General features: G+C 41.3%; 1 protein-coding gene across 3 annotated transcripts; it reads right to left on the bottom strand.

Moving 5' to 3' along the window:
* Positions 1-740: 740 nt before the first annotated feature.
* Positions 741-25,287, bottom strand: RDH11 (retinol dehydrogenase 11). 3 transcript variants are annotated; one of them, XM_019922235.3, is made up of 7 exons: positions 25,132-25,287; positions 22,378-22,496; positions 20,953-21,108; positions 19,675-19,779; positions 18,887-19,096; positions 15,361-15,550; positions 741-2,324 (listed from the first exon to the last, which is right to left on the bottom strand). In XM_019922235.3, the coding sequence occupies exons 1-7, from the start codon at positions 25,197-25,199 to the stop codon at positions 2,255-2,257; spliced, it is 918 nt and encodes a 305-aa protein (XP_019777794.2). In that variant the 5' UTR covers positions 25,200-25,287; the 3' UTR covers positions 741-2,254. The 3 variants fall into 3 exon arrangements, with proteins under 3 accessions (XP_019777794.2, XP_019777789.2, XP_019777811.2); XM_019922230.3 differs by having other exon boundaries at positions 741-2,304; XM_019922252.3 differs by having other exon boundaries at positions 741-2,304; positions 18,977-19,096.
* Between the last annotated feature and the right edge of the window lie 1,255 nt (positions 25,288-26,542).

Raw genomic sequence — 26,542 nt, 5'->3', positions numbered from 1 at the left:
AGAGAGGGAAAAGTCAGGTTGTTAGTGGCAGTGTACTGTAGGTCCCATAGCATTGTGTTATAGAAGGGACAAGTACAAAAAGGAGAGGTAACGAATAGCCTGGGATGGAAAACATGATCTTTGAACAGCATCATAAAAGATTAGTAGAAAATGGGTGAATGAATAATCAAATTATCACACAACCCAAGTTAATGGAGTTTGAATTGACACTGTACTGTGGCTGACTATGGGACAAATTATCCTCATGAACAAGAAATGATTGCATAACCATAGTAATGAAAAGTGTTTTCTTCTTTTGACTCTAATTAAGGTTTCATTTAATTGTTTTCTTCTGTTGACTCAAATTAAATGTTTAATTGTTACAGTTTTTATTCTGGTAAATAAAAACATAAATAATCAAATTTTTAATTTGTCATTGACAGTTAATATAAATTAAGTAAAATATTAACTCAGTTCTGCACTATTATCAAAAGTTTTCCAATTTTTCCATAAAATGACCATGTCTAAATATATATCCTAATGGTCAAAACAAGTTCAACAAAAGATTATTTACAAATATGAGAAGACTGTGGTCCTATAACTCTTTTCTCCACAAAAGTGAATATGTAAATTGTTAGTCCAAGAAAATCACAAACTCTATTAGAAGAATGTACTCCAAACAAGTGATGGAACAGTACCAATTACTCAGCCTTCCTTTGGCAGCATTACTTTTGATAAACATTCTCCAAATAAACGGTAGATTTCTAGCAAATACAGTAGACATTTTAATCTTGTCAAGATAATGTAAGGAAATGCCCTGAAAGATTTTTAAATTGACTATAATTACCGATATCAGTCCTTAAGACAATTTTGCTGAATAAATAATTGGGGGTTTTTTGTTTGTTTTTTTTTTTGTTTTTGTTTGTCTGGGTTTTTTCCTACCACATAGGTTGATTGGTGCTTAACATAGTGCCTTTCCCGTCTTACTTGAACTCAGGTGGTCACCCTCAATTCTCCTATTGCTGGATATTACTAACATATTTAGCTGTTGTGTGAGTGTGTGTGTGTGTGTTTTTAAAACCCTTTTCTAGTCCCTTCATTGCCTTTGCATGCATTATCTTCCAGGATTCTTCTCTTTTTTGGACTTCTTCCCTGCCACCCATGTGCTTCTTGGTGGGTAGTTATCAGCATATACAGAGTTCATTTTCCATTGTATCAAAGACTGAATGACACAGGTCTGCTCCGTCTCTGATTATTTACCTGCACAGGGGTCCAGTTTAATACTGTTCCTTTGTGGCTATTTTGAATACTCCCAGCTGCATAAATACACAAGAACACACACAAAGATATACTCAGGGACAATCACTAAATAGCCTTTCCCTTCTGGTTTTCTAAGAGAAACGAAGGCACAAAAAGGAGGCCTCCATGGACCTAGGGTCAGTAACTGAAGTCAGGTGGCCTATCTTCTCAAGCTGCTTCTTTCACTACCCCCTTGCTGATTTGAGAAACAGCAGGAAAATGAATGACAGTTTAAATTTGATTTTTATTTTTGCCTTTCCCCAAATTTCTGCCATCCTGTAAACTCCACCAACTTCTTAGAAAAGGAAACTCTTCTGTGGTCTAGGCATGTGAAAGTGTTTTAGCAGCAGTGGCTTTAGGTTGTCAGAGATAAAGCCATGCCACAATCCAGATTCAGTGAAGTTTCCTGAAAGAATCCAGACGTTGGTGCCATGATGGTTTTCTTAAGAGGTGAGGGACAAGCCCTGCTCTTGAGCCAAGCCACTGTGCCTCCTGGAGTTTAGCTAAGGCTAAAGGATGGCCCCCTTGAAGGTTGTTTGGTTGGGAGGAACTACATTGTGGACAAAGAGGATAGAAACTAATCCAAAGTGCCAGAAATTAACCCCTGCCATAGCTTAGGTTCTCCTAGGTAGTAGGCTTCAGAAGGAAGATATGAGCTTGGAGGTCATATGAAGGTCTACTTATCCTATATTATCTCTAGTAACTCTGGCAGTAACGGGAGCAAAATAAATCTGGACAAATGCAAGGCGTTTAGATGAATCTGGCAGTGTACACGGGGCTGTTGCCAGACATCAAGCAGGCAAGGCTGGAAGGTTTGCTTTCTTTGTGCTCAAGGTTTTGGCCATCCTGAAGGAGAATCATTTTGGCAGGGAGTACTTAGTAGTCTACTGCAGGTTTCTCTTGGGTCCAACTGCCATCACCTGTCAATCAACAGGGATGCCCAGCAGGTCACAGCTGACATCCCACAGCCGCCTTGCTACTGTCTCATTACGAGCCTGCGCAGAGACCCATGCCACACGGCAGTCACTGGAAAGGAAAGAGAAAGGCTGAAAGCACAGGGTTAAGAATGGAGTCTGCTCTCTGCCTGGGATAAGGAACACAACAGAAAAACAACCCAGGGATGACATGTGCTCTGGGCGCTTCACAGGACCAGTGTTTGCCCTAATTCTGCATCCTCCAATGTTTACCTCAGAGAAAATGTAATTACCATTTTAGGGCTCACTAGACCACACCGGCTCAGAATGCTTTGTTTGATATATAATGTGTACCATTTAGTCTTTATATTCCCCTGTGTGTGTGTGTGTGTGTGTGTGTGTGTGTGTGTATTTAACTGTAATATCAGTGCCTGCCTGACTCCTGTGTATGTCCATCTTGTTCAAACATGTCTCTAAGGTTCACTCTATAGGACCTTGTACAGTGTCATGTAGCTGAGATACTGCTATTTACATTGGTCATAGATGCTTGGAGTGGCTAAAAAAAAAACCTTCCTTCTGATCTACCTGCAGTTATAACTGTTTTTAAACTCAAAGAACAAGCAAAGTCAGCTTCATAACCAACAAAAGAAGTAAAAGATGATAGCAGAAAAGAAATGGTAATAACAAGGTCCCAGGTGTTTCATATACCTTCTCTTCATTGTTGTAACTACAATTGTTTTAAGTCCCCATTAAATGCCGGAGGGGTGTCCCAACTTTTCACCACCCAGAAAAGTTTCTCAAGGATAATTCTTTTACTCATGTTTGTATTCTCTGCATCTAGTACACAGCAGGGATTCAATGGAGGGTTATTTTCCTTTTAAATGATTGAGTAAAAGGCTCACGATCTTTGACGTCATGTGAGAAACAATTTTTAAAACTATACCGTTTCAAGAAAACTGCTTCCTGGACCATCTAAGCAAACTCTGAAGGTAAAAAGGAGAGTTGATAAGTCTGAAACAACCATGTGAAGCAAACCCCTAACACTATGTCCATTAAAACCGTGTTACTCAAACTCTGGGCTGTGGACAAACAGCAGGATCTCTGAGAACTTGCTAGAAATGCCAATTCTTAGGCCCCACCCCAGACCTGCTGAATCAGAATCTCTAGGATTGAGGCCTAGTAATCTGTTTTCAACCAGTTCTCCAAATGTTTCTTAAATACATGAAAGGTTGAAAAAAAATACTTAAAGATAACTTTGCATTTAAAAAACAAGCCTTATAAGTGTAGTACTTCTGTTTAAGGGAACTCACCAATACCACCAGCAAAACCTGCCATTTCTGAGTGAAAAGACTATCACTGATGACCAAGAGGGTCTGGATGACTCTCTGGAAATGACTTGGCCTCTGTAGGCCTCTACAGCCTCCAATGCACTAAGCCTTAAATTCCTTCTAAGTTTACGGTGAACAGCAAATGATACAAAGGACATGAAAATCCCCTGTAAGCTAAGACATGCTGTAAAAATTATTCAAATACAAAATTCAAATATTACATACAATAAGAACTACTGAAGTATGGTTATGACATCAGCATGGTCATGATGCTGATATTTCCAGTGGGACTTTGGTAAGTATTAATCAGTATAGGTAAAAGATTGACCAATTTCAAAACTTACTATAAAGCTACTATAATCAAGATAGCATTATACTGGCATAGGGATACACATGTAAATGAATGGAATAGAATTAAAAGTGCAGAAGTAAACCCTCACATTTACAGTCAATTGATTTTTGGTAACACTACTGTTATAGACTGATTCATGTCCCCCCAAATCCATAGGTTGAAGCTCTAGCCCCCATGTGACTATAATGAAGATAGGGTCTTTAAGGAGGTAATTAAGGTTAAATGAGGTCATAAGGGTGAGGCCTTAATCCAATAGAACTAGCATTCTTATTAAGAAGAGAAGGAGACACCAAGAATATATGCACACAGAGGAAAGGCCATGTGAGGACATAGCAAGAAGGTAACCATCTGCAATGCAGAAGAGAGGCCTCACCAGAGACTAGCCCTGCCAGCCTCTTAATCTTGAACTTCCAGCCTCCAGAACTGTGATAAAATAAATTAATGTCATTTAAGCCATCTAGTTTGTGGTATTCTGTTATGGCAGCCCGAGATGGACTAATACAGCTATCATGACAATTCAGCAAAGAGAAAATAATCTTTTCAACAAATGGTTCTGGGACAATTGGATATCCAAATGCAAAAGAATGAAGCTGGAACCCTACATCATACCATATACAAAAATTAACAAAAATGGATCATACGGAATTCCCTGGCAGTCCAGTGGTTAGGATTCTGCTCTCACTGCCAGGGGCCCAGGTTTGATCCCTGGTTGGGGAACTAATATCCCACATGCTGTGTGGCATGGCCAGAAAAAAAAGGAGAGAGGGCAAACAGCAGAAGCAAGAAGAACTACAATTCTGCAGCCTGTGGAAGAAAAACCACATTCACAGAAAGACAGGCAGAGGACTTTGTACCAGATGAAGGAACAAGATAAAACCCCAGAAAAACAACTAAATGAAGTGGAGATAGGCAACTTTCCAGAAAAAGAATTCAGAATAATGATAGTGAAGATGATCCAGGACCTCAGAAAAAGAATGGAGGCAGGGCTTCCCTGGTGGCACAGCGGTTAAGAATCCACCTGTCAATGCAGGGGACACAGGTTCGAGCCCTGGTCCGGGAAGATCCCACATGCCGCGGAGCAACTAAGCCTGGGCACCACAACTACTGAGCCTGCACTCTAGAGCCCACAAGCCACAACTACTGTAGCCTGCGCACCTAGAGCCTATGCTCCACAACAAAAGAAGCCACCACAATGAGAAGCCTGTACACCTCAATGAAGAGTAGCCCCACTCACTGCAACTAGAGAAAGCCCGCATGCAGCAATGAAGACCCAACAGAGACAAAAATAAAAAAATAAAATAAATTAAAAAAAAAGAATGGAGGCAAAGTTCAAGAAGATGCAAGAAATGTTTAACAAAGACCTAGAAGAAATAAAGAACAAACACCTAGAAGAATTAAAGAACAAACAAACAGAGATGAACAATACAATAACTGAAATGAAAAATACACTAGAAGGAGTCAATAGCAGAATAACTGAAGCAGAAGAATAGATAAGTGACCTGGAAGACAGAATGGTGGAATTCACTGCCACGGAACAGAATAAAGGAAAAAGAATGAAAAGAAATGAAGACAGTCTAAGAGGCTTCTGGGACAACATTAAACACAACAACATTCACATTATAGGGGTCCCAGAAGGAGAAAAGAGAGAAAAGAACTGAGAAAATATTTGAAGAGATTATAGTCGAAAATTTCCCTAACATGGGAAAGGAAATAGCCACCCAAGTCCAGGAAGCGCAGAGAGCCCCAGGAAGGATAAACCCAAGGAGGAACACGCCGAGACATATAGTAAACAAATTGACAAAAATTAAAGACAAAGAAAAATTATTGAAAGCAACAAGGGAACAACAACAAATAACATACAAAGGAACTCCCATAAGGTTAACAGCTGATTTCTCAGCAGAAACTCTATAAGCCAGAAGGGAGTGGCACGATATATTTAAAGTGATGAAAGGGAAGAAACTGCAACCAAGATTACTTTACCCGGCAAGGATCTCATTCAGATTCCATGGAGAACTCAAAAGCTTTACAGACAAGCAAAAGCTAAGAGAATTCAGCACCACCAAACCAGCTCTACAACAAATGCTAAAGGGACTACTCTAAGTGGGAAACACAAGAGAAGATAAGAACCTACAAAAACAAACCCAAAACAATTAAGAAAATGGTAATAGGAACATACATATTGATAATTACCTTAAACGTGAATGGATTAAATGCTCCAACCAAAAGACACAGGTTTGCTGAATGGATACAAAAACAAGACCCATATATATGCTGTCTAGAAGAGACCCACTTCAGACCTAGGGCCACATACAGACTGAAAGTGAGGGGATGGAAAAAGATATTCCATGCAAATGGAAATCAAAGGAAAGATGGAGTAGCAATACTCATATCAGATAAAATAGACTTTAAAATAAAGAATGTTACAAGAGACAAGGAAGGACACTAGGTAATGATCAAGGGATCAATCCAAGAAGAAGATATAACAACTATAAATATATATGCACCCAAGCTTTTGCACAGCAAAGGAAACCATAAACAAGACCAAAAGACAACCCTCAGAATGGGAGAAAATATTTGCAAATGAAGCAAGTGTCAAAGGATTAATTTCCAAAATTTACAAGCAGCTCATGCAGCTCAATAACAAAAAAACAAACAACCCAATCCAAAAATGGGCAGAAGACCTAAATAGATATTTCTCCAAAGAAGATATACAGACTGCCAACAAACACATGAAAGAATGCTCAACATCATTAATTATTAGAGGAATGCAAATCAAAACTACAATGAGATATCGTCTCACACCAGTCAGAATGGCCATCATCAAAAAATCTAGACACAATAAATGCTGGAGAGGGTGTGGAGAAAAGGGAACACTCTTGCACTGCTGGTGGGAATGTGAATTGGTTCAGCCACTATGGAGAACAGTATGGAGGTTCCTTAAAAAACTACAAATAGAACTACCATATGACCCAGCAATCCCACTACTGGGCATATACCCTGAGAAAACCAAAATTCAAAAAGAGTCAGGTACCAAAGTGTTCATTGCAGCTCTATTTACAATAGCCCAGAGATGGAAACAACCTAAGTGCCCATCATCAGATGAATAGATAAAGAAGATGTGGCACATATATACAATGGAATATTACTCAGCCATAAAAAGAAACGAAATTGAGCTATTTGTAATGAGGTGGATAGACCTAGGGTCTGTCATACAGAGTGAAGTAAGTCAGAAAGAGAAAGACAAATACCGTATGCTAACACATATATACGGAATTTAAGGGGAAAAAAATGTCATGAAGAACCCAGGGGTAAGACAGGAATAAAGACACAGACCTACTGGAGAACGGACTTGAGGATATGGGGAGGGGGAAGGGTGAGCTATGACAGGGCGAGATAGAGGCATGGACATATACACACTAACAAACATAAGGTAGATAGCTAGTGGGAAGCAGGTGCATGGCACAGGAATATTGGCTCGGTGCTTTGTGACCACCTGGAGGGGTGGGATAGGGAGGGTGGGAGGGAGGGAGACGCAAGAGGGAAGAGATATGGGAACATATGTATATGTATAACTGATTCACTTTGTTATAAAGCAGAAACTAACACACTATTGTAAAGCAATTATACCCCAATAAAGATGTTAAAAATATATATATATATGCACCCAACATAGGATCACCTCAATACATAATGCAACTACTAACAGCTATAAAAGAGGAAATCGACAGTAACACAATAATAGTGGGGGACTTTGACACTTCACTTACACCAATGGACAGATCATCCAGACAGAAAATTAATAAAGAAACACAAGCTTTAAATGACACAATAGACCAGATAGATTTCATTGATATTTACAGGACATTCCATCCGAAAACAGCAGATTACACTTTCTTCTCAAGTGCACACAGAACATTCTCCAGGACAGATCACATCTTGGGTCACAAATCAACCCTCAGTAACTTTAAGAAAATTGAAATCATATCAAGCATCTTTTCTGACCACAATGCTATGAGATTAGAAATCAATTACAGGGGAAAAAAGGTAAAAAACACAAACACATGGAGGCTAAACAATACGTTACTAAATAACCAAGAGATCACTGAAGAAATCAGAGGAAACCAAAAAATACCTAGAGACAAATGACAATGAAAACACGACAATCCAAAACCTACGGGATGCAGCAAAAGCAGTTCTAAGAGGGAAGTTTATAGTAATACAATCCTACCTCAAGAAACAAGAAAAATCTCGAACAATCTACCTTTACACTAAAGGAACTAGAGAAAGAAGAACAAACAAAACCCAAGGTTAGTAGAAGGAAAGAAATCATAAAGATCAGAGCAGAAATAAACGAAATAGAAACAAAGAAAACAATAGCAAAGACCAATAAAACTAAAAGCTGGTTCTTTGAGAAGATAAACAAAATTGATAAACCATTAGCCAGACTCATCAAGAAAAAGAGAGAGAGGACTCAAATCAATAGAAATTAGAAATGAAAACGGAGAAGTTACAACAGACACAGCAGAAATACAAAGCATCCTAAGAGACTACCACAAGCACCTCTATGCCAATAAAATGGACAACCTGGAAGAAATGGACAAATTTTTAGAAAGGTATAACCTTCCAAGACTGAACCAGGAAGAAATAGAAAATACAAACAGACCAATCACAAGTAATGAATTTGAAACTGTGATTAAAAATCTTCCAACAAACAAAAGTCCAGACCAGATGGCTTCACAGGTGAATTCTATCAAACATTTAGAGAAGAGCTAACACCCATCCTTCTCAAACTCTTCCAAAAAATTTGCAGAGGAAGGAACACTCCCAAACTCATTCTATGAGGCCACCATCACCTTGATACCAAAACCAGACAAAGATACTACAAAAAAAGAAAATTACAGACCAATATCACTGATGAATATAGATGCAAAAATCCTCAACCAAATACTAGCAAACAGAATCCAACAACACATTAAAAGGATCATACACCATGATCAAGAGGGATTTATCTCAGGGATGCAAGGATTCTTCAATATACGCAAATCAATCAATATGATACACCATATTAACAAGTTGAAGAATAAAAACCATATGATCATCTCAGTAGATGCAGAAAAATCTTTTGACAAAATTCAACACCCATTTATGATAAAAACTCTCCAGAAAGTGGCCATAGAGGGAACCTACTTCAACAGAATAAAGGCCATATACAACAAACCCACAGCAAACATCATTCTCCATGGTGAAAAACTGAAAGCATTTCCTCTATGATCAGGAACAAGACAAGGATGTCCACTCTTGCCACTCTTATTCAACATAGTATTGGAAGTCCTAGCCACAGCAATCAGAGAAGAAAAAGAAATAAAAGGAATACAAATTGGAAAAGAAGAAGTAAAACTGTCACTCTTTGCAGATGACATGATACTATACTTAGACAGTCCTAAAGATGCCACCAGAAAACTACTAGAGCTAATCAATGAATTTGGTAAAGTTGCAGGATAAAAAAATTAATGCACAGAAATCTCTTGCAGTCCTATACACTAACAACGAAAGATCAGAAAGAGAAATTAAGGAAACAATCCCATTTACCATTGCAACAAAAATAATAAAATACCTAGGAATAAACCTGCCTAAGGAGGTAAAAGACCTGTACTCAGAAAACTATAAGACACTGATGAAAGAAATCAAAGATGACATAAACAGATGGAAACATGTACCATGTTCTTGGATTGGAAGAATCAATATTGTGAAAATGACTATACTACCCAAAGCAATCTACAGATTCAATGCAATCCCTATCAAATTACCAGTGGCATTTTTTACAAAACAAGAACAAAAAAATCTTAAAATTCGTATGGAGATACAAAAGACCCCTAATAGCAAAAGCAGTCTTGAGGGAAAAAAACGGAGCTGGAGGAATCAGACTCCCTGACTTCAGACTATACTACAAAGCTACAGCAATCAAGACAGTATGGTACTGGCACAAAAACAGAAATATAGATCAATGGTATAGTATAGAAAGCCCAGAGATAAACCCACACACCTATGGTCAACTAATCTACGACAAAGGAGGCAAGGGTATACAGTGGAGAAAAGACAGTCTCTTCAATAAGTGGTGCTGGGAAAACTGGACAGCTACATGTAAAAGAATGAAATTAGAACACTGCCTAACATCATACACAAAAATAAACTCAGAATGGATTAGAGACCTAAATGTAAGACTGGACACTCTAAAACTCTTATAGGGAAACATATGAAGAACACTCTCTGACATAAATCACAGCAAGACCTTTTTTGATCCACCTCCTAGAGTAATGGAAATAAAAACAAAAATAAACAAATGGGACCTAATGAAACTTAAAAGCTTTTGCAAAGTAAAGAAAACTACAAACAAGACGGAAAGACAACCCTCAGAATGGGAGAAAATATTTGCAAACAAATCAACGGACAGGGCTTCCCTGGTGGTGCAGTGGTTGAGAGTCTACCTGCCAATGCAGGGCACGCGGGTTCGTGCCCCGGTCCGGGAAGATCCCACATGCCGCGGAGCGGCTGAGCCTGCGTGTCCGGGAGAGGCCCCAACAGTGAGAGGCCCGCGTACCGCAAAAAAAAAAAAAAAAAAAAAATCAACAGACAAAGGATTAATCTCCAAAATATATAAACAGCTCATGCAGCTTAATATTAAAAAAACAAACCACCCAATCAGGCCAGAAGACCTAAATAGACATTTCTCCAAAGAAGACATACAGAAGCCCAGAAGCACACGAAAAGCTGCTCAACAGAGACTTCCCTGGTGGCGCAGAGGTTAAGAATCCGCCTGCCAATGCAGGGGACACGCATTCGAGCCCTGGTCCGGGAAGGTCCCACAGGCTGTGGAGCAACGAAGCCCGTGCACCACAACTACTGAGCCTGCTCGCCTAGAGCCTGTGCTCCGCAACAAAAGAAGCCACTGCAATGAAAAGCCCACAAACCGCAACGAAGAGTAGCCCCCGCTCGCCACAAATAAAGCCCACGCACAGCAACAAAGTCCCAACACAGCCAAAAATAAACAATAAATAAATTTTTTTAAAAAAGCTGCTCAACATCACTAATTATTAGAGAAATACAAATCAAAACTACAATGAGGTATCACCCACCTCACACCAGTTAGAATGGGCATGATCAGAAAATCTACAAACAACAAATGCTGGAGGGGATGTGGAGAAAAGGGAACTCTCTTGCCCTGTTGGTGGGAATGTAAATTGATACAGCCACTACGGAGAACAGTATGGAGGTTCCTTAAAAAACTAAAAATAGCATTACCATATGACCCAGCAATCCCACTAGTGGGCATATACCCAGAGAAAACCATAATTCAAAAAGACACATGCACCCCAATGTTCACTGCAGCACTATTTACAATAGCCAGGTCGTGGAAGCAACCTAAATGCCCATCGACAGACGAATAGATAAAGAAGATGTGGTACCTATATACAATGGAATATTACTCAGCCATAAAAAGGAACGAAATTGAGTCATTTGTTGAGATGTGGATGGATCTAGAGATTGCCATACAGAGTGAAGTAAGTCAGAAAGAGAAAAACAAATATCATGTATTATCGCATGTATGTGGAACCTAGAAAAAGGTACAGATGAACCGGTTTGCAGGGCGGAAAAAGAGACACAGATGTAGAGAGCAAACGTATGGACACCAAGGGGGGAAAGTGGCGGGGGTGGGGGTGGGGGTGTGATGAATTGGGAGATTGGGATTGACGTGTATACTCTGATGTGTATAAAATGGATAACTAATGAGAACCTGCTGTATAACAGGGAGATCAGCTCGATGCTTTGTGACCACCTAGAGGGGTGGGATAGGGAGAGTGGGAGGGAGGAAGACGCAAGAGGGAAGAGATATGGGGATATATGTGTATGTATAGCTGATTCACTTTGTTATAAAGCAGAAACTAACACACCATTGTAAAGCAATTATGCTCCAATAAAGATGTTAAAAAAAAAGAACCTGCTGTGTAAAAAAATAAATAAAATAAAATTCAAAAAGAAAACCAAAAGGATCATAGACCTGAACTTAATGTTAAAACTATAAAACTGTTGGAAGAAAACAGTAATAAATCTTTGTGACCTGGGGCTAGGCAATAGTTTCTTAGATAAGACACCAAAAGCACAAGTGATAAAAGAAAAAATAGATAAATGAGACTTCATCAAAATTAAAAACTTCTGTTCTTCAAAGGACACCATGAAGAAACTGAAAAGACAAACCAACAGAATGGGAGAAAATATTTGCAAATCATATACCTGATAAAGGACTCATATCTAGATTATATAAAGAACTGTTACAACTAAACAACAAAAAGACAATCCAATTTAAAAATGGGCAAAGGATTTGAATAGACATTTCTCCAACAAAGATACAGAAACGGGCAATAAGCACATGAAAAGATGTTCAACATCATTAGCAGGAAAATGCAAATGAGAACCACAATGAGATACTACTCCATACATACTCAGATAGCTAATATCAAAGGACAGACAGACAATAACAAGTGTTAACAAGGATGTGGAGAAATTGGAACCCTCATATACTGCTTGTGGCAATGTAAAATGGTGCAGCCACTTTGGAAAACAGTCTGGTAGTTTCTCAACAGCTAAAGTAGGTTAAAATATAACCCATATTCCAGTGAGATTCCATTTCTGGGTTTATACCCAAGAGAAATATCCATACAAAATGTGTACATGAATGTTCATAGCAGCATTATCTTAATAACCCAGAAATGGGAAAAAATCCAAATGCCCATCAACTGATGAATGGATAAATGAAGATGGTGTATCCATAAGATATTTGGCAATAAAAAGGAATGAAGTATTGATACACCCTCTAGCATGGATGAACCTTTAACATGTAATGCTAAGTGAAAGCCAGTCACAAAAGACCATATATTATATAATTCCAACTGTATAGGCAAATCTATAAAGACAAAAAGTTGATTAGTAGTTTCAGGCAGAAAAGAACAACCAGTGCAAAGGTCCTAAAGCTTCAATCAAGACAGACTTCTATGTGCATGTCTTGCTAGTGGTCTACATGGCTGCTGTTGGATCTTCAAAATGCTTAAAGTTAAGAATCCATTGTACTGGAAAGGCTCTTCAAAAGTCAATTCAATAATTATGGATTTGAAGCTGACTCTAAGCCATTCAGTCAAAACCAAGATAGAGGGTTATTTCATTTTAAAAAATCTCCAGGGAAGAAGAATCCAGTCACTCTTGAAAAATCATTCCAGTGTACAAAACTAAATAATCTATCTTCTTGCACTTCAGACCTGCATTTCCAGCTATCCGCTACACAGTTCTACTCACATATCTTATGGATAACACACTCAACATGTACAGAGCCGGGTTTGTTACGTAGTGGGCAATTGTTACTCTTTGGTTGAACACCCATCCCACATTCTTTTGGCAATAGAAACCTGATTTCTTTCTATGGAATTACCTCTTCTTCTTGGATATAGTTTGAAGAGCCCATTAATCAAATGCCTGCCTGCCCTCCTGTAGCCAAGTGAGTGGGGGTGAGAGGATGGAGGCGATGATCGGGGCAGGAAGGAGACCCAATGCTTCCTCCCTGGAGAGTGGATGGTGAGCAACACAACAGACTGCAGACAGCTGGCGTTCACTCACTCCAGCAGCAGGGTCCTGGCCAGCTGACTGGCCATTCTGCCTGTTCGAAGCCTGACTCTTCAGTCTTCCCTTCGAACCTAGGAGTATCCCCATATTTTAATAAATTCTCTTCTTGCTTATGTTAGCCAGAGTCCATTTCCACTGGTTTGGAATCAAAGAACCCTAAGTTATACACATTATTTATCTACAACTTCTGTCTCAGTTAATGTCACAATTAATCTCCTAATAAGTCAGGCTTGAACCCAGGTCACCAAATCCTCCTCTACCCCCTCACTGGTTGGTCATCAAGTGGTAAAAATTCTGCCTCTTCAGGGTCTCCCACTTAAATCATTCTCCTCATTCCAGCTGTCATTACCCTACATCAGAAACTCATTCTCTCTCATTTGAGGTACTTCATTCATTCATCAAACGGAGTTACTAAGGATATTTTTCTAAACCGCAGACCAGATTGTGGCTCTCTCTGCTGAAACAACTTCTGCGGCTCCTCTATAAGCCTGGCATTATAGACCTTTCATGATCTGACTCTCTACCTTTCATTTCAATCTGAATTTATTTACAGCCCTTTCTCTAAAATTTCAGATTATTTCCACAAAATCTTGAAGGTGGAGGTGAAACCGTGTTAAAAATTTTGATCTTATGTGATATCTGGAACTTGCTTCAAAATAATATGGAATGAGAAAAATATGGGAAGGGGTAGTGGATGGAGATGAAGCAGGATTGGCCATGGGTTAATGGTTGTTGAGGTTGATTACGGGTATATGGGGATTCAACATGCTATTTTGTCTACTCCTGTGTACATTCAAAATTCCCTACAATACAAAGTTTTAAAAGTCTTCACTTATTCAAGAAGGGAGTCCATTGATACTATTTTAGTCCTGAAGGCAGTGGAGAAATACAGATTCAAATTCTTTTTAATGTGAAAAAATAGAACTAGGAGTCCAAAAAGGAACAAAGAAAACTAGATTGACATAAAAAATGTAGGAAGAAAAGAAACAACCAGAAAGCATAATCATCCATATAAAAGATGGCATGAATAAAATCAAACCTAGCAGTTACCACAAAAAAATATGAATGGGTCAAATTCCCCTATTAAAAGATAAAACATCAGCATCATTAGCAGCATCATTAACTACCCTCATCCCTAGAGTCAAGAGACAAAAGCCATATTGGACAATGTACTTTTTTAAAAAGGTAAGGTATACATATAGACAATGGAATATTACTCAGCCATAAAAAAGAATGAAATAATGCCATCTGCAGTAACATGGATGGACCTAGAGATTATCATATTAGGTGCTAGGTGAAGTAAGTCACACAGAAAAAAACAAATATCATATGTCATCACTCATGTGTGGAATCTAATTTTTAAAAATAACACAAATGAACTTATTTACAAAACAGAAAGAAACAGACTTACAGATATCGAAAACAAACTTATGGATACCAAAGGGGAAACATGGTGGAGAGGGATAAATCAGGAGCCTGGGATTAATATACACACACTATTATATCTAAGATAGGTAACCAACAAGGACCTACTATATAGCACAGGGAACTCTACTCAATATTCTATGATAACCTATATGAGAAAAGAATATGAAAAAGAATGAATATATGTATATGTATAACTGAATCACTTTGCTGTACACCTGAAACTAACACGACATTGTAAATCAACTATAGTCCAATATAAAATGAAAATTTAAATAAATAAATAAACACCCGCTCCCCCCCAAAAAATAAAAAGGGTATGGTATACCAGACAAATCCAAATTATTTCCTGTGGGCAATGAAATTCCATCTTCAAAAACAGATACATTCATACCTGAAATGGTTTCCACTTAGAACTTCAAGACCTTCTGTTAAGGCACAGTACAGGCTGGTCTGGGCTCCCTGCTGAGGGGTCTTGATGAAGAAGGAGAAAAGCCACCAAATCCATCTCATGAGGGATGAGTGCCGAACCAATTCAGAGTCGACTGTGCCAGGGTGTACAGAGTACGTTGTAACGCCACAGCCTGATGCGGGGATGCCATATAGAGAGGGGAAGACAGGACTTGATGTTGCCAAGTGGCCAAAGACAGCAGAAGACATGAATAAACATTTGCCCCATGTGGACTCCCTTCCCATGATGCAATCGCAAGCACTCCTCACAGTAATTTATACCTTCATTTCACAGATTACAATTAAGGCTCAGAGAGGTTATTAACTGCTAGGAAGCAGCAGAGCCAGGACCTCTCAGAAGCACTTGACATTGTTAACCACTCTCATCCTAAAGCTGCCTTTTCACTGGCTTCCATGATCCCACACCTCTTCTGGTTTTTTTAACCTTTCTGGATGCATCCTCTTGTTTCCTGGACCGGTTCATCATCTTCTACCCAAACTTTAAATGTTAAGAGTTCTCATGGCTCACTAAATTCCCTCTCTGTAACTTTACAGCACTCATTTTTATCTATGGTCCAAGTGGCTCCTTTTAACTCTTGGCTGACAATAAAAGGCAGTATAATGTGGTGGTTAAGGGTATGGACTTTGTAGTCAGAATGCCCAGTTTCAAATCCAAGCTTTACCACTCACTAGCTGTGTGACCTTCCTGATGTTGTGACTTAGTTTCCTCATCTGTAAAATAGGGATAATTATAATACCTACACCTCACAGAGCTGTTCTCAGGATTAAATGAGTTCATGTGTAAAAGAGCTTAGAATACTGTCTGGTGCATGATAAGTGCTAAATGACACTTATGCATGTGCTATTTCAGGTCCCCAATTCTTTTCTAGAAACCCTGGGGTCAGAAATGTTTCCAATTTCTTAAATTTTATTATATATATATAAAGTGTCTAGTACCTACTCTCCCTAGTACAGGTGAGGTTTTGCTGCCAAATGAGTTTTGGTATCAAGCTTAGGAAAAAACTGAGTTTTCAGGCCTTTGTGGAGTTCACAATTACAGAAAAAGGACTGTGGACATGTATTATTTTCCACTTGACATCTACTCTAGATGACCCATAGTAATGCAGACTCAGAGGTCCAAAACTGACTTCATATATTTAAGGCCAAACCTGGTTCTTGCATTGTTCCCTACACTTTCAACCAGGCAGGCACACAGGACCAGTCCTTAAGGATCCACCACCTCACCATACATCTCCAATCAACAAGCCCTGCAATTTTCACATTCTAAATATCTCTCAGGAGTGTCTATTACCCTCCGTCTCCACCACCCTAGTCCAAGCTACCCTCACTTCTTACCTCAACCACAGAAATCACCTGCTGCATCCACTCCTGCCCTCGTTTTAAAAAAGGATTCCATTTTAACGGCTTTCCATTGCCCTTAGAATAAACACTAAAATCCTTACTGTGGCCTCTCTGGATTTCACCTTCACCAACCTTACCAGTCTCAGCTCAGACCTCTTGCTTTCTACATTCTAACTATGACTGCCTTTTCTCAGTTTCTCAAGCAGAGACCAGACCTTCATGCATTCTCTTCCTTCTACCTGGAATGTTCCTCAGCTCCCTCAGCTGCCTCACCCCACCCACACTGTAACCCATTTAATTTCTTCTTTTTTTTTTTTTTTTGCGGTACGCGGGCCTCTCACTGTTGTGGCCTTTCCCATTGCAGAGCACAGGCTCCGGACGCGCAGGCTCAGCGGCCATGGCTCACGGGCCCAGCCGCTCCGCAGCATGTGGGATCTTCCCGGACCGGGGCACGAACCCGTGTCCCCTGCATCGGCAGGCGGACTCTCAACCACTGCGCCACCAGGGAAGCCCTAACCCATTTAATTTCTAATCATCCTGCAAGGGCTCAGCTTGCAACTCCTCCCTCAGAAAAGTCCTTCCTGATCCTTCAGACTGAATAAGCTTCTCCCCACCCCCCCCCCCCCCGCCAATCCATTATAGGTCCTCGTAATTCCCCTTTATAGCATTTATCACAATTATAATTAAATAACAACAACAAAAAGAAAACTGTCTAGACATTGTTTAGGAAATGAATAAACTAAAGCACATCTATACTATGAAATACAATGTGGCCAACAAAAGTAATGGGGTAAATCTCTATCTAGTACATGGAAAGATCTCTAAGATGCTGTGCTGGAATTTCACTTCCTTATGTATGATATATACATATGTAAATGCACAAGAAAATAACTGGAATGGTGCACATCAAGTTGTTGACAGTGGTATCTTGAGGGCAGAAAAGCAGAAAGGGAAGAGAGGAGAATAACTCTATATACTTCCATCTTATTTGAACTTTTTACAATGAGAATTATTCATGCATTACTAGACTGATTTTACATGTGATTTTACATGCGACAGTTGTATAAATACTTGCTAATTATTTCTCTCTCCCATTGGATGTGAACCACTCCACCACTCCACTAATCCAGTGTGTAAAATAGCATGGACATTGGCATACGTGGTTGTTGAATGGCTGAATGAATGACTCTTCCGTCATGCCCAGGTTTCTTTCATTGCATCATAGCTATTTCCCACCTAATCCTCATACCTATCAGGTTTTCTCACTCGTGTAGCCTCTGCTTTTATCTGATCCTCACAGCTGGGTCCATCTCTCCACTTCCAGGCCACCCTAGCTCCCTGACCAACCTTTGGGTAGTCTTCACCATCCAGTTACCCTGATCCATCCCAAGCTGATAAAGGATGTTATGCCCTGGGCACAGACATAACTCTCCATCTCACAGCTGTCCATGTGGTTTGAGGATCCTGTTCCAACGATGGGGCTCATATGTCTGCTACCTTCAGCCTGAATTCTGCCTGCCTTAATCCTAAGCAACTCTAATTGTCCACCCTGGATTTCCCGTTCTATTTATTGGAAATCCATAGTAGACCATTCCAAGGATCTCTGTTTATTTGTGACTGGAGACTGCCCTCCTCAAGCATACATTTCCCTCTTATATGACCCTTTGTTATTAGGGAGACCCCCTCTGTAGTCCCAGCACCTGTTTTATCCCAATGGTTGTAGCCAGTGCCAGTTCTGGTCCCTCCCTTCTATCTTGTTTCATTACGAGTCAAAAAACTTGCTTTGCTCATGAGGCCTGAATTAATCACGACAATAACCCGTGAAGCAGTCCCATTTTACATATGAGGAAATAAGTCTTGAAAAGTTAAACAACTTGCTGCAGGTCATGCAGCTAATAACTGCCAAAGTCCAGCCTTCAGAATTTTCCCGTTACCTCCCAGTCACCTCTAACATTCACTTGTGGGCTGTTTACTGAAACTATACCCAGGTAGAGCCATGGAAGCAGGTCCTGTCCAGAGGATGGGCTCCAGAAAACAGTTCCTATTCCTGTGGCTTTTAGCTACTTCCCATTGACTCATGTGTCCACACTCATTTCTTCTAAGCCTACCTTTTAGCCTCCGGGCCAGTTCCTGGGTAAAGAGAATGTTGGCTAACTTGCTGTGACAGTAGGCCAGACCTGCATGGTAGAACTTCTCACCCTGCAGGTTATGGAAGTGGATCCTTCCCAGGTGATGTGCTAAGGAAGACACATTCACTACCCTTGATGGGGTTGATTCCTTCAACTTCTCTAGCAACAGGTGGGTCAGGAGGAAGTGACCTTTGAGAAAAAGTAGAATTAACAGAGTTCAGGGCCAATGGGAGTGTGAAGGGAGTAGTGGTGAGCCGGGCTCAGCTATGGAAGGCAGAGCATTCAAGAATAAGGCTTTTTGTCTCATTAATTCATTATCAACTACAGAATAAGTTCAGTGACGGTTTAGGGAAATAGGAACAGCCAAAGACATGAGACATCTTTCTATGAGGTAGGTCTGGATTATGTGAATACGAATATGAAGTCATGTCTTATTCCAACTTTGAATAACATCACTGTTTAAGAGCAGGTGGCCTCTACTTGATGCTGGCCACAAGCGTCTCTACAAAGAAAGCAACACAGCCCCCAATCCAATTAGGTTGTTCAAAAATATCCTAAGGTAAATTGAATCTGAAGCACAGATTAAAAAGTGGGAGGAACCTCAAGCAAGCCTGAGCTTTCAGGCAGGACGACACTATTTATTATACACTTATAGTCTGTTATGGCCCAAAGGTCCAATCACACCACAAAGAAGGCTCCATATGACCCTGTTTTCCAAGGAGAACTTTAGTTTCCCTCTAGCTTTGTGATGAGACACAATTTCTTACCTAAGTGGTTGACTCCCATGTGCATCTCAAAGCCGTCGGCTGTCTTGGAGTAGGGACACATCATCACTCCTGCGTTGTTGATCAAAATGTGGAGATGCTTTTCCTCTGCAGGGAAGAGGGGATGGAGTGTGGAAGTGGCCAGCCATAGCTGTTACATCTTTGAAATCTGCCCCATACCCATGCTTTGAAAATGAGGACGCGTGGCTTCAATCTTTCCTCTATTTTCCCCTCATACTTATTTTGTATTGTTTTTTCATTTTAAGACTTCAGTTGAATCATACATACTCTTAATACAGGGCAAAATTCCACCTGACACTACCAAATGGCCTTTCCAATCTTTCCAGTTCAGGAGCTACTTACTCAGTGCTTTTGGGAAGTGTTCTGTCTATCTCTCCCAACAGAAAGACTTCCCAAGCTGAATGGGAAATTCCAAAACAAGAGAAAAAGGATACTCTCTATGCTTCCCTGCCGCTCGGATTCAGGCCCACAAAGAAACACTGGTTTCACCGCTTTGTTTCATCTGCCAACTCTCTCTTATGATTTATTTCCTCAAATGAGTTGTAATTTCTTACTAAAAGTATATATCAGTGGAAGTTGCTTCCCTTGGGAGGCCTAGATCCCTGGGTTATGAGGGAATAAGCCTACAGGGTGCTCTTGGACTCAATTTTGATGTGATACTACGGGGTTTTACATTAAGTTCTCAGCTCAAGTTTCTTGCACCAGTTGGTGGTGTGAATGAATTCCCCCCCACCGCATAAATGATGTCAGCTTGAAGTTCTAATTTCTTGCAGATGACGGTTTATCCATCCATGTTCTAAAGAGATGTTAAGCTTCTTTGTCACGTCCCTGAGCTGGTGGCCTGGGTTTTTTTTTAAGCTCCCTGTACCAAGGACCAGATGGCTTTCTGTGAATCCCAACCTTATGTGGAGCCTCAGATACAAACAGCAACCCAGCCCTCAACATCCTGAGGTCTCATCTCCTATCCCTGTACGGATATTTGGACTCCAGACCTTAAAGCCCATTTTGAATTCTGGTACACGTATGAGATTTCTGGCTTTAGTTCTTACGCACTGCTATGAACCTTTGAATTCACTTTTTGTTTCTGCCTCTTGAGTATTTCCCTTTGTTACTAATGAGTTCAGCTATGAATCATAAGTTTTTGGCTATATTTTGTCTAGCATTTCTATGTGTCAGAGAGGGAGAGGAATCTTTTCCTTTTAGCTAAGTCTGCCATGTTGATTGCAAGACCCACAGCATAGTCTCCAGTTCCACACTTACCTGCTAAGAAGCCCTTAGCAAAGGTTCGAATAGATTTAGTATCAGCCAAGTCCAGTTTCCGCACCAACACCTGTTGGTTCCCTGTCATGATCTGGATCTCTCTGGCCACCAACTCCCCCTTTTGCACATCCCGGCAAGCTAAATATACACGGGCTCCTGTCAACCAACATATAAAAGAGACAAACTGTCGGCTCTGTTTCTGAGTGAGCATCAAAGACCTAATACTAATGTTAAATGTTATTTTCTACTGTTTTTTTAAAAAAGGAATTACCCCTACTTCACACAGAGGTATCTGATGAACAAATCAGGAAAGAAAAATAAATCAATAATATTCATTGTGTCCATTATATATAGAACATTGTACTAGTGTCAGACCAGCAAATCAGCGGGGCACTTGGAATGTTCTTGAATTCCAAGACTGGGAGGAAATAATAAGAATGGTCATCATTGCAAGGGATAAAAGAGCAGTAGCAAGAAGAAGACCTAAATAGACATTTCTCCAAAGAAGATCTACAGATGGCCAATAGGCACATGAAAAGATGTTTAACATCGCTAATTATTAGAGAAATGCAAATCAAAACTACAATGAGATATCATCTAACACCAGTCAGAATGGCCATCATTAAAAGTCTACAAATAACAAATGCTAGAGAGGGTGTGGAGAAAAAGGAACGCTCCTACACTTTTGGTGGGAATATAAGTTGGTGCAACCACTATAGAAAACAGTATGGAGTCTCCTCAGAAAACTAAAAATAGAATTACTATATAATCCAGCAATCCACTCCTAGGCATATATCTGGACAAAACTATACTTCAAAAAGATACATGCACCCCTATGTTCATAGCAGCACTATTCATGAAAACAGCCTAAATGTCCATTGACAGATGAATGGATAAAGAAGATGTGGTACATATATACAATGGAATACTACTCAGCCATAAAAAAGAATGAAATAATGCCATTTGCAGCAACATGGATGCAACTAGAGATTATCACACTAAGTGAAGTAAGTCAGAAGGAGAAAGACAAATACCATATGATATCACTTATACATGGAATCTAAAATATGACACAGAAGAACCTATCTACAAAACAGAAACAGACTCACAGACATAGAGAACAAACTTGTGGTTGCCAAGATGGGGGTTGTGGGGGATGGATGGACTGGGAATTAGGGATTGGCAGATGCAAGCTATTACATATAGAATGGATGGACAACAAGGTCCTACTGTATAGCACAGGGAGCTATATTCAATATCCTATGATAAACCACAATGGAAAAGAATATATTAATAAAAGAATGTATATATATGTATAACTGAATCACTTTGCTGTACAGCAGAAATTAACATTGTGAATCAACTACACTTCAATTAAAAAAAAAACAACAGTGGCAGGAGGGAATTAGAAGCAGATGAATTTGCCTCTTTGAGCTAGCTCTTTGGCTGTCTCCTTCCCGATGCCTGTGTTGGCTCCAGTGACCACAGCGACCTTCCCAGGAAGCTGGATGGTTGATGTACACACCCCGCTGGACAGCATTTTCCTGCAGACAGAGGAGAGCTCATCAGTTCTTCATTCTCTTTGTCTCAGCCAGAGATTCCTGCAACGTTCTCGCGTCTACAGGTCCCAAGGCTGAGGGCTGTTTTGGTTCCTTCTACTGCTGGCTTTTTATAGATTAAAGGAAGGTTGGAGGAAAGAAAACAAAATTTTCTGCTCTTAAGATTTTCTTGCTTGGGCTTCCCTGGTGGCACGGTGGTTAAGAATCTGCCTGCCAATGCAGGGGACACGGGTTCGAGCCCTGGTCCAGGAAGATCCCACATGCCACGGAGCAACTAAGCCCGTGTACCACAACTGCTGAGCCTGCGCTCTAGAGCCTGTGAGCCACAACTACTGAGCCTGCGTGCCACAACTACTGAAGCCCACGCGGCTAGAGCCCGTGCTCCGCAACAAGAGAAGTCACCGCAATGAGAAGCCCCCACGCAGCAATGAAGACCCAACGCAGCCAAAAATAAAAATAAATAAATAAGTAAATAAATTTATTAAAAAGAAAAACATTTTCTGTCCAAATGTTTCTGCTCTTGCTTGAGGACAGAAGTGATTCTATTATAAGGGCAAACCTTAGCACTGTTCCCTGCAGTTACAAGAACTGATGAATATCTGTTTAGCCAGGATCCTGGTGGAGCTCTTTCTTGGGCTTAGGAAATCACAAGACTCAGCCTAGAAAAAGAAAGAACTGGTTCACTGATGTTAATCTGTCCATAACTGTCACTTTATGGCCTTAATAAAACAGCTTACCCAACACAAAGTTAAAATTATGAAAGCTTGTCAACCTGGACAAAACAAACAGAAACACACACACACTTAAAAATAAGACAAAGAGGGACTTCCCTGGTGGCACAATGGTTAAGAATCCGTCTGCCAATGCAGGAGACACGGGTTCGAGCCCTGGTCCGGGAAGATCCCTCAGCCACAGAGCAACTAAGCCCGTGTGCCACAACTACTGAGCCCGTGTGCCACAACTACTGAGCCCGCGTGCCACAACTACTGAAGCCTGTGTGCCTAGAGCCCGTGCTCCACAACAAGAGAAGCCACCGCAGTGAGAAGCCTGCACTCAGCCACAAAGAGTAGCCCCTGCTCGCCGCAACTAGAGAAAGCTTGCACACAGCAACGAAGACTCAATGCAGCCAAAAATAAATAAATACATTTAGAAAAAATAAATAAATAAGACAAAGAATAATGTTAATAAGTACAAAGGGGAGCTGAGATTCAAGTCCTGGTTTCACTAATTTGAGTCCTTCTTCCTTCATCCTGCTTTTCCAGAAGAATGAATGCACAAACAGATATTAGTAGGCCTCGGATTGTTCTTTTCTCTGCAAATCTTGGGGGCTCAATTTAAAACAATTTGTTGACTGGGAGATGCATTTTTAAGAGCATTTCAACGTTTTTCATTGAACTTACAATTGCAAAGTGCACACTTCTAGCCACTCAAGTTCCTGCTTAGAACAAACAGGCCATGAAGGAAGCAAACTAACTCAAGGTGACCACCAACGGATATCTTCCTCCCCAGAACAAGCCTCCCTGCTCTGTTTCCCACATTCCTTCAGCTTTAGCTCCAGGAGCCACAACATATCAGGGCCTCTACCCAGCTCTTCCTTCTGCTTAACCAGCAGGAAGAAAAGAGACAATCAACTATGAAAGTCCAGCTCTGGTCGAGCCCCCATGACCTAGCTAGGTGGTTTGGAACATCACCCTTGGAGTGTAACCTTCCTTAGAAAAATCTTGCTGAGGTATGAGCACTATTTCAGTTCAGGTTCAACTCTTCAGTGAGATTCTATGGGGATAAGAGGATGTCGTGGCAGAAAGAGATAAAAAGCAGCGTTTCGCCCCAGTACCAACACCCATGTGTGCCTAGAGGTGGAAGGACTACGTGTGCAGAGGGGAGGAAAAATACAACTGGAGGAGGGGCTCGAGGGAGGTGGGGAGAAAGGGAAGGGGTGAATGTGGTAAGAAACGGCAGAGGGTGATCTAGCGCGCCTTCCAGTTCCACTCAGACAGTGACCGCGTCCCCCTTCCCCCGCCCATCCAATCCCCACCGAGGGAAGGAGTGTGTGTCTTCAGTCACTGGTCCACCGTCACTACTGGTGATTTACTCAGCACCAATCAGCAGTGTGCAACTCGCTGCTGATTCTCCGGGGCACTCAGCCAGCCATTGGCTGATGTGTCACCTGGTCAAGAGACCACGACCCTCAACCTCTCCTCCCCACCCCCAAACCCCAGAGCAGGGCTCGGACCACCTCCCACCCCCAACTCCTGCTGCGAAGGCAGGTAGTAGGCAGGAGAATGTGATGAAACCCTTTCAATTCTCTCCTTTACTACATCTGTCCAGAGAAAAAGCAAATCTAACAGCAACAAGAGAGCAAGCAATGGAGCTGCAGATGTCACGATTCGCACTGAGGAAACAAAGCAGGGTGCTCCGGACTGCAGCCCCTTCCCACGGCCTGGGGTCTCCTGGTATCGCCCTCCTCACCCAGGACCTGCACCTCCTCCGACCAACCGAACTCCCCTACTTGGAGCCCCGCGGGGAGTCTTCCTTTCCTTCTTTTGAAGAACAGAGCTTCGATGGGGATGAATATTTCCCCCAAAGACTTCTCAAGAGAAGGCAATACATTTGCACAGACCTGATTTGGGGTGCAGCGATGTACAGGAGAAAGGGGAGGAGGAGGAGCACGAGCAGGACCCCAATCATCTCGCGGGGAGGCAGGTGCGGCTGCCGGAGGTGAGCGAGATGCCCCAGCGGTGCTCGCCGGGTGTGGCCTCTCTTCCAAGACACGCCCTAGTAAAGTGCGACAGCCCGGGGAGTAAAGCTGTCTGGGAAATGTAGTCCAAAGCTTGGCATGTGAGCACGCTGTTCCCAGACGCTGAGAGAAGCTGAATCTTGCACCAGATACGCAACGGGTCCCCAACCAGCTAGGATCTAGGGCCTTTGGGATCATCGAACCAGCTCTCCCATGGCCCTTCTGGCCACCATGAAATCTCCCCAGTCCTCTCTGTGCCGGTGCCTAAGTCCAGACCCTGGTTCAGTTTTCCCCAATTATCGTTAGGTGGCTACCGCATGTTTCTCCTGGAGGTCAAATATTGGCGTCTGGGAAATGTTCTAAGGCTGATTGCACAAAAGAGGAGCGGTTGGAGTCTGACAGTTGGGGGGGAGGGGGGAATCTTTCCTCCTTAGGGATTCCTTCACGCAAAGAAGCAGAAGCAATCGGTCCCTGAAGACACTAGCAGGAGAGTCATTTTATTGTGTCTTTTTGGAATTATAATGAAATATAAAGTATAATCGTAATTTTCCTGGTGTTTGAGTGTGAATTGATGATAGAATATAGTTTTCTTTTTTTTTTTTTTTATTTTTTTGCAGTACGCGGGCCTCTCACTGTTGTGGCCTCTCTGGTTGCGGAGCACAGGCTCCGGACGCGCAGGCTCAGTGGCCATGGCTCACGGGCCTAGCCGCTCTGCGGCATGTGGGATCTTCCCGGACCGGGGCACAAACCCGTATCCCCTGCATCGCCAGGCGGACTCTCAACCACTGTGCCACCAGGGAAGCCCCAGAATATAGTTTTCTTGATGACTTGGGTTAGTTATATTAACTTCCAGGGTAGCAATGGATTTCTCAGATTAGCACAGTTGGTTTTGCCTACTCATGAAAGTATTTAATCCTGTCTTGAATTAAAGCCATGGAAATTCTCTGGGAACAAGGAGTTTCCCTGGTCAGTCACTCCTTTCAGTCTGCCATCTGAGGACTGTGTCTCGTTTCCTTGGGGGAAAGCTGGGAATCCAAAGTATGGAGGCTTCTCATTGGTTGGGCTGCTAAAGTCTGATTGGCCGGACTGTAGGCAGTGGAGAGTTTTCTTCTTCCTGCTGGATAGTGATGTAGGCAACACTTTCCTGTGGGAGATGTAGGCAAACATCTCTTCCTGTTTGGAGTAATTGATGATGCATGGCTGGGCATGAGAGCTCCCCATATAGGCCTGTCCCACTCCAATTGTAGCTGAGGTTTCTTTAGTCAATTCCACAAATTGATGACTGAAGATGGGT

Source organism: Tursiops truncatus, chromosome 2 (genome assembly GCF_011762595.2).
Source record: "Tursiops truncatus isolate mTurTru1 chromosome 2, mTurTru1.mat.Y, whole genome shotgun sequence".
Classification (NCBI taxonomy): domain Eukaryota; kingdom Metazoa; phylum Chordata; class Mammalia; order Artiodactyla; family Delphinidae; genus Tursiops; species Tursiops truncatus.
The sequence above is the reverse complement of the archived record's forward strand: the minus strand, read 5'-3'. Positions and strand labels throughout refer to the sequence as shown.

What these genes read in the sequence shown, in the direction of transcription:
- RDH11 (XM_019922230.3), bottom strand. Translation starts at nt 25,199, where the DNA reads ATGATTGGGGTCCTGCTCGTGCTCCTCCTCCTCCCCTTTCTCCTGTAC. An exon ending in ATCGCTGCACCCCAAATCAG is followed by an intron (nt 22,497 to 25,131) that starts GTCTGTGCAAAT and finishes CTCTGTCTGCAG; the next exon opens with GAAAATGCTGTCCAGCGGGG. An exon ending in CTAAGTGGAAACCATTTCAG is followed by an intron (nt 2,305 to 15,360) that starts GTATGAATGTAT and finishes TTTCCTTTCCAG; the next exon opens with TGACTGCCGTGTGGCATGGG.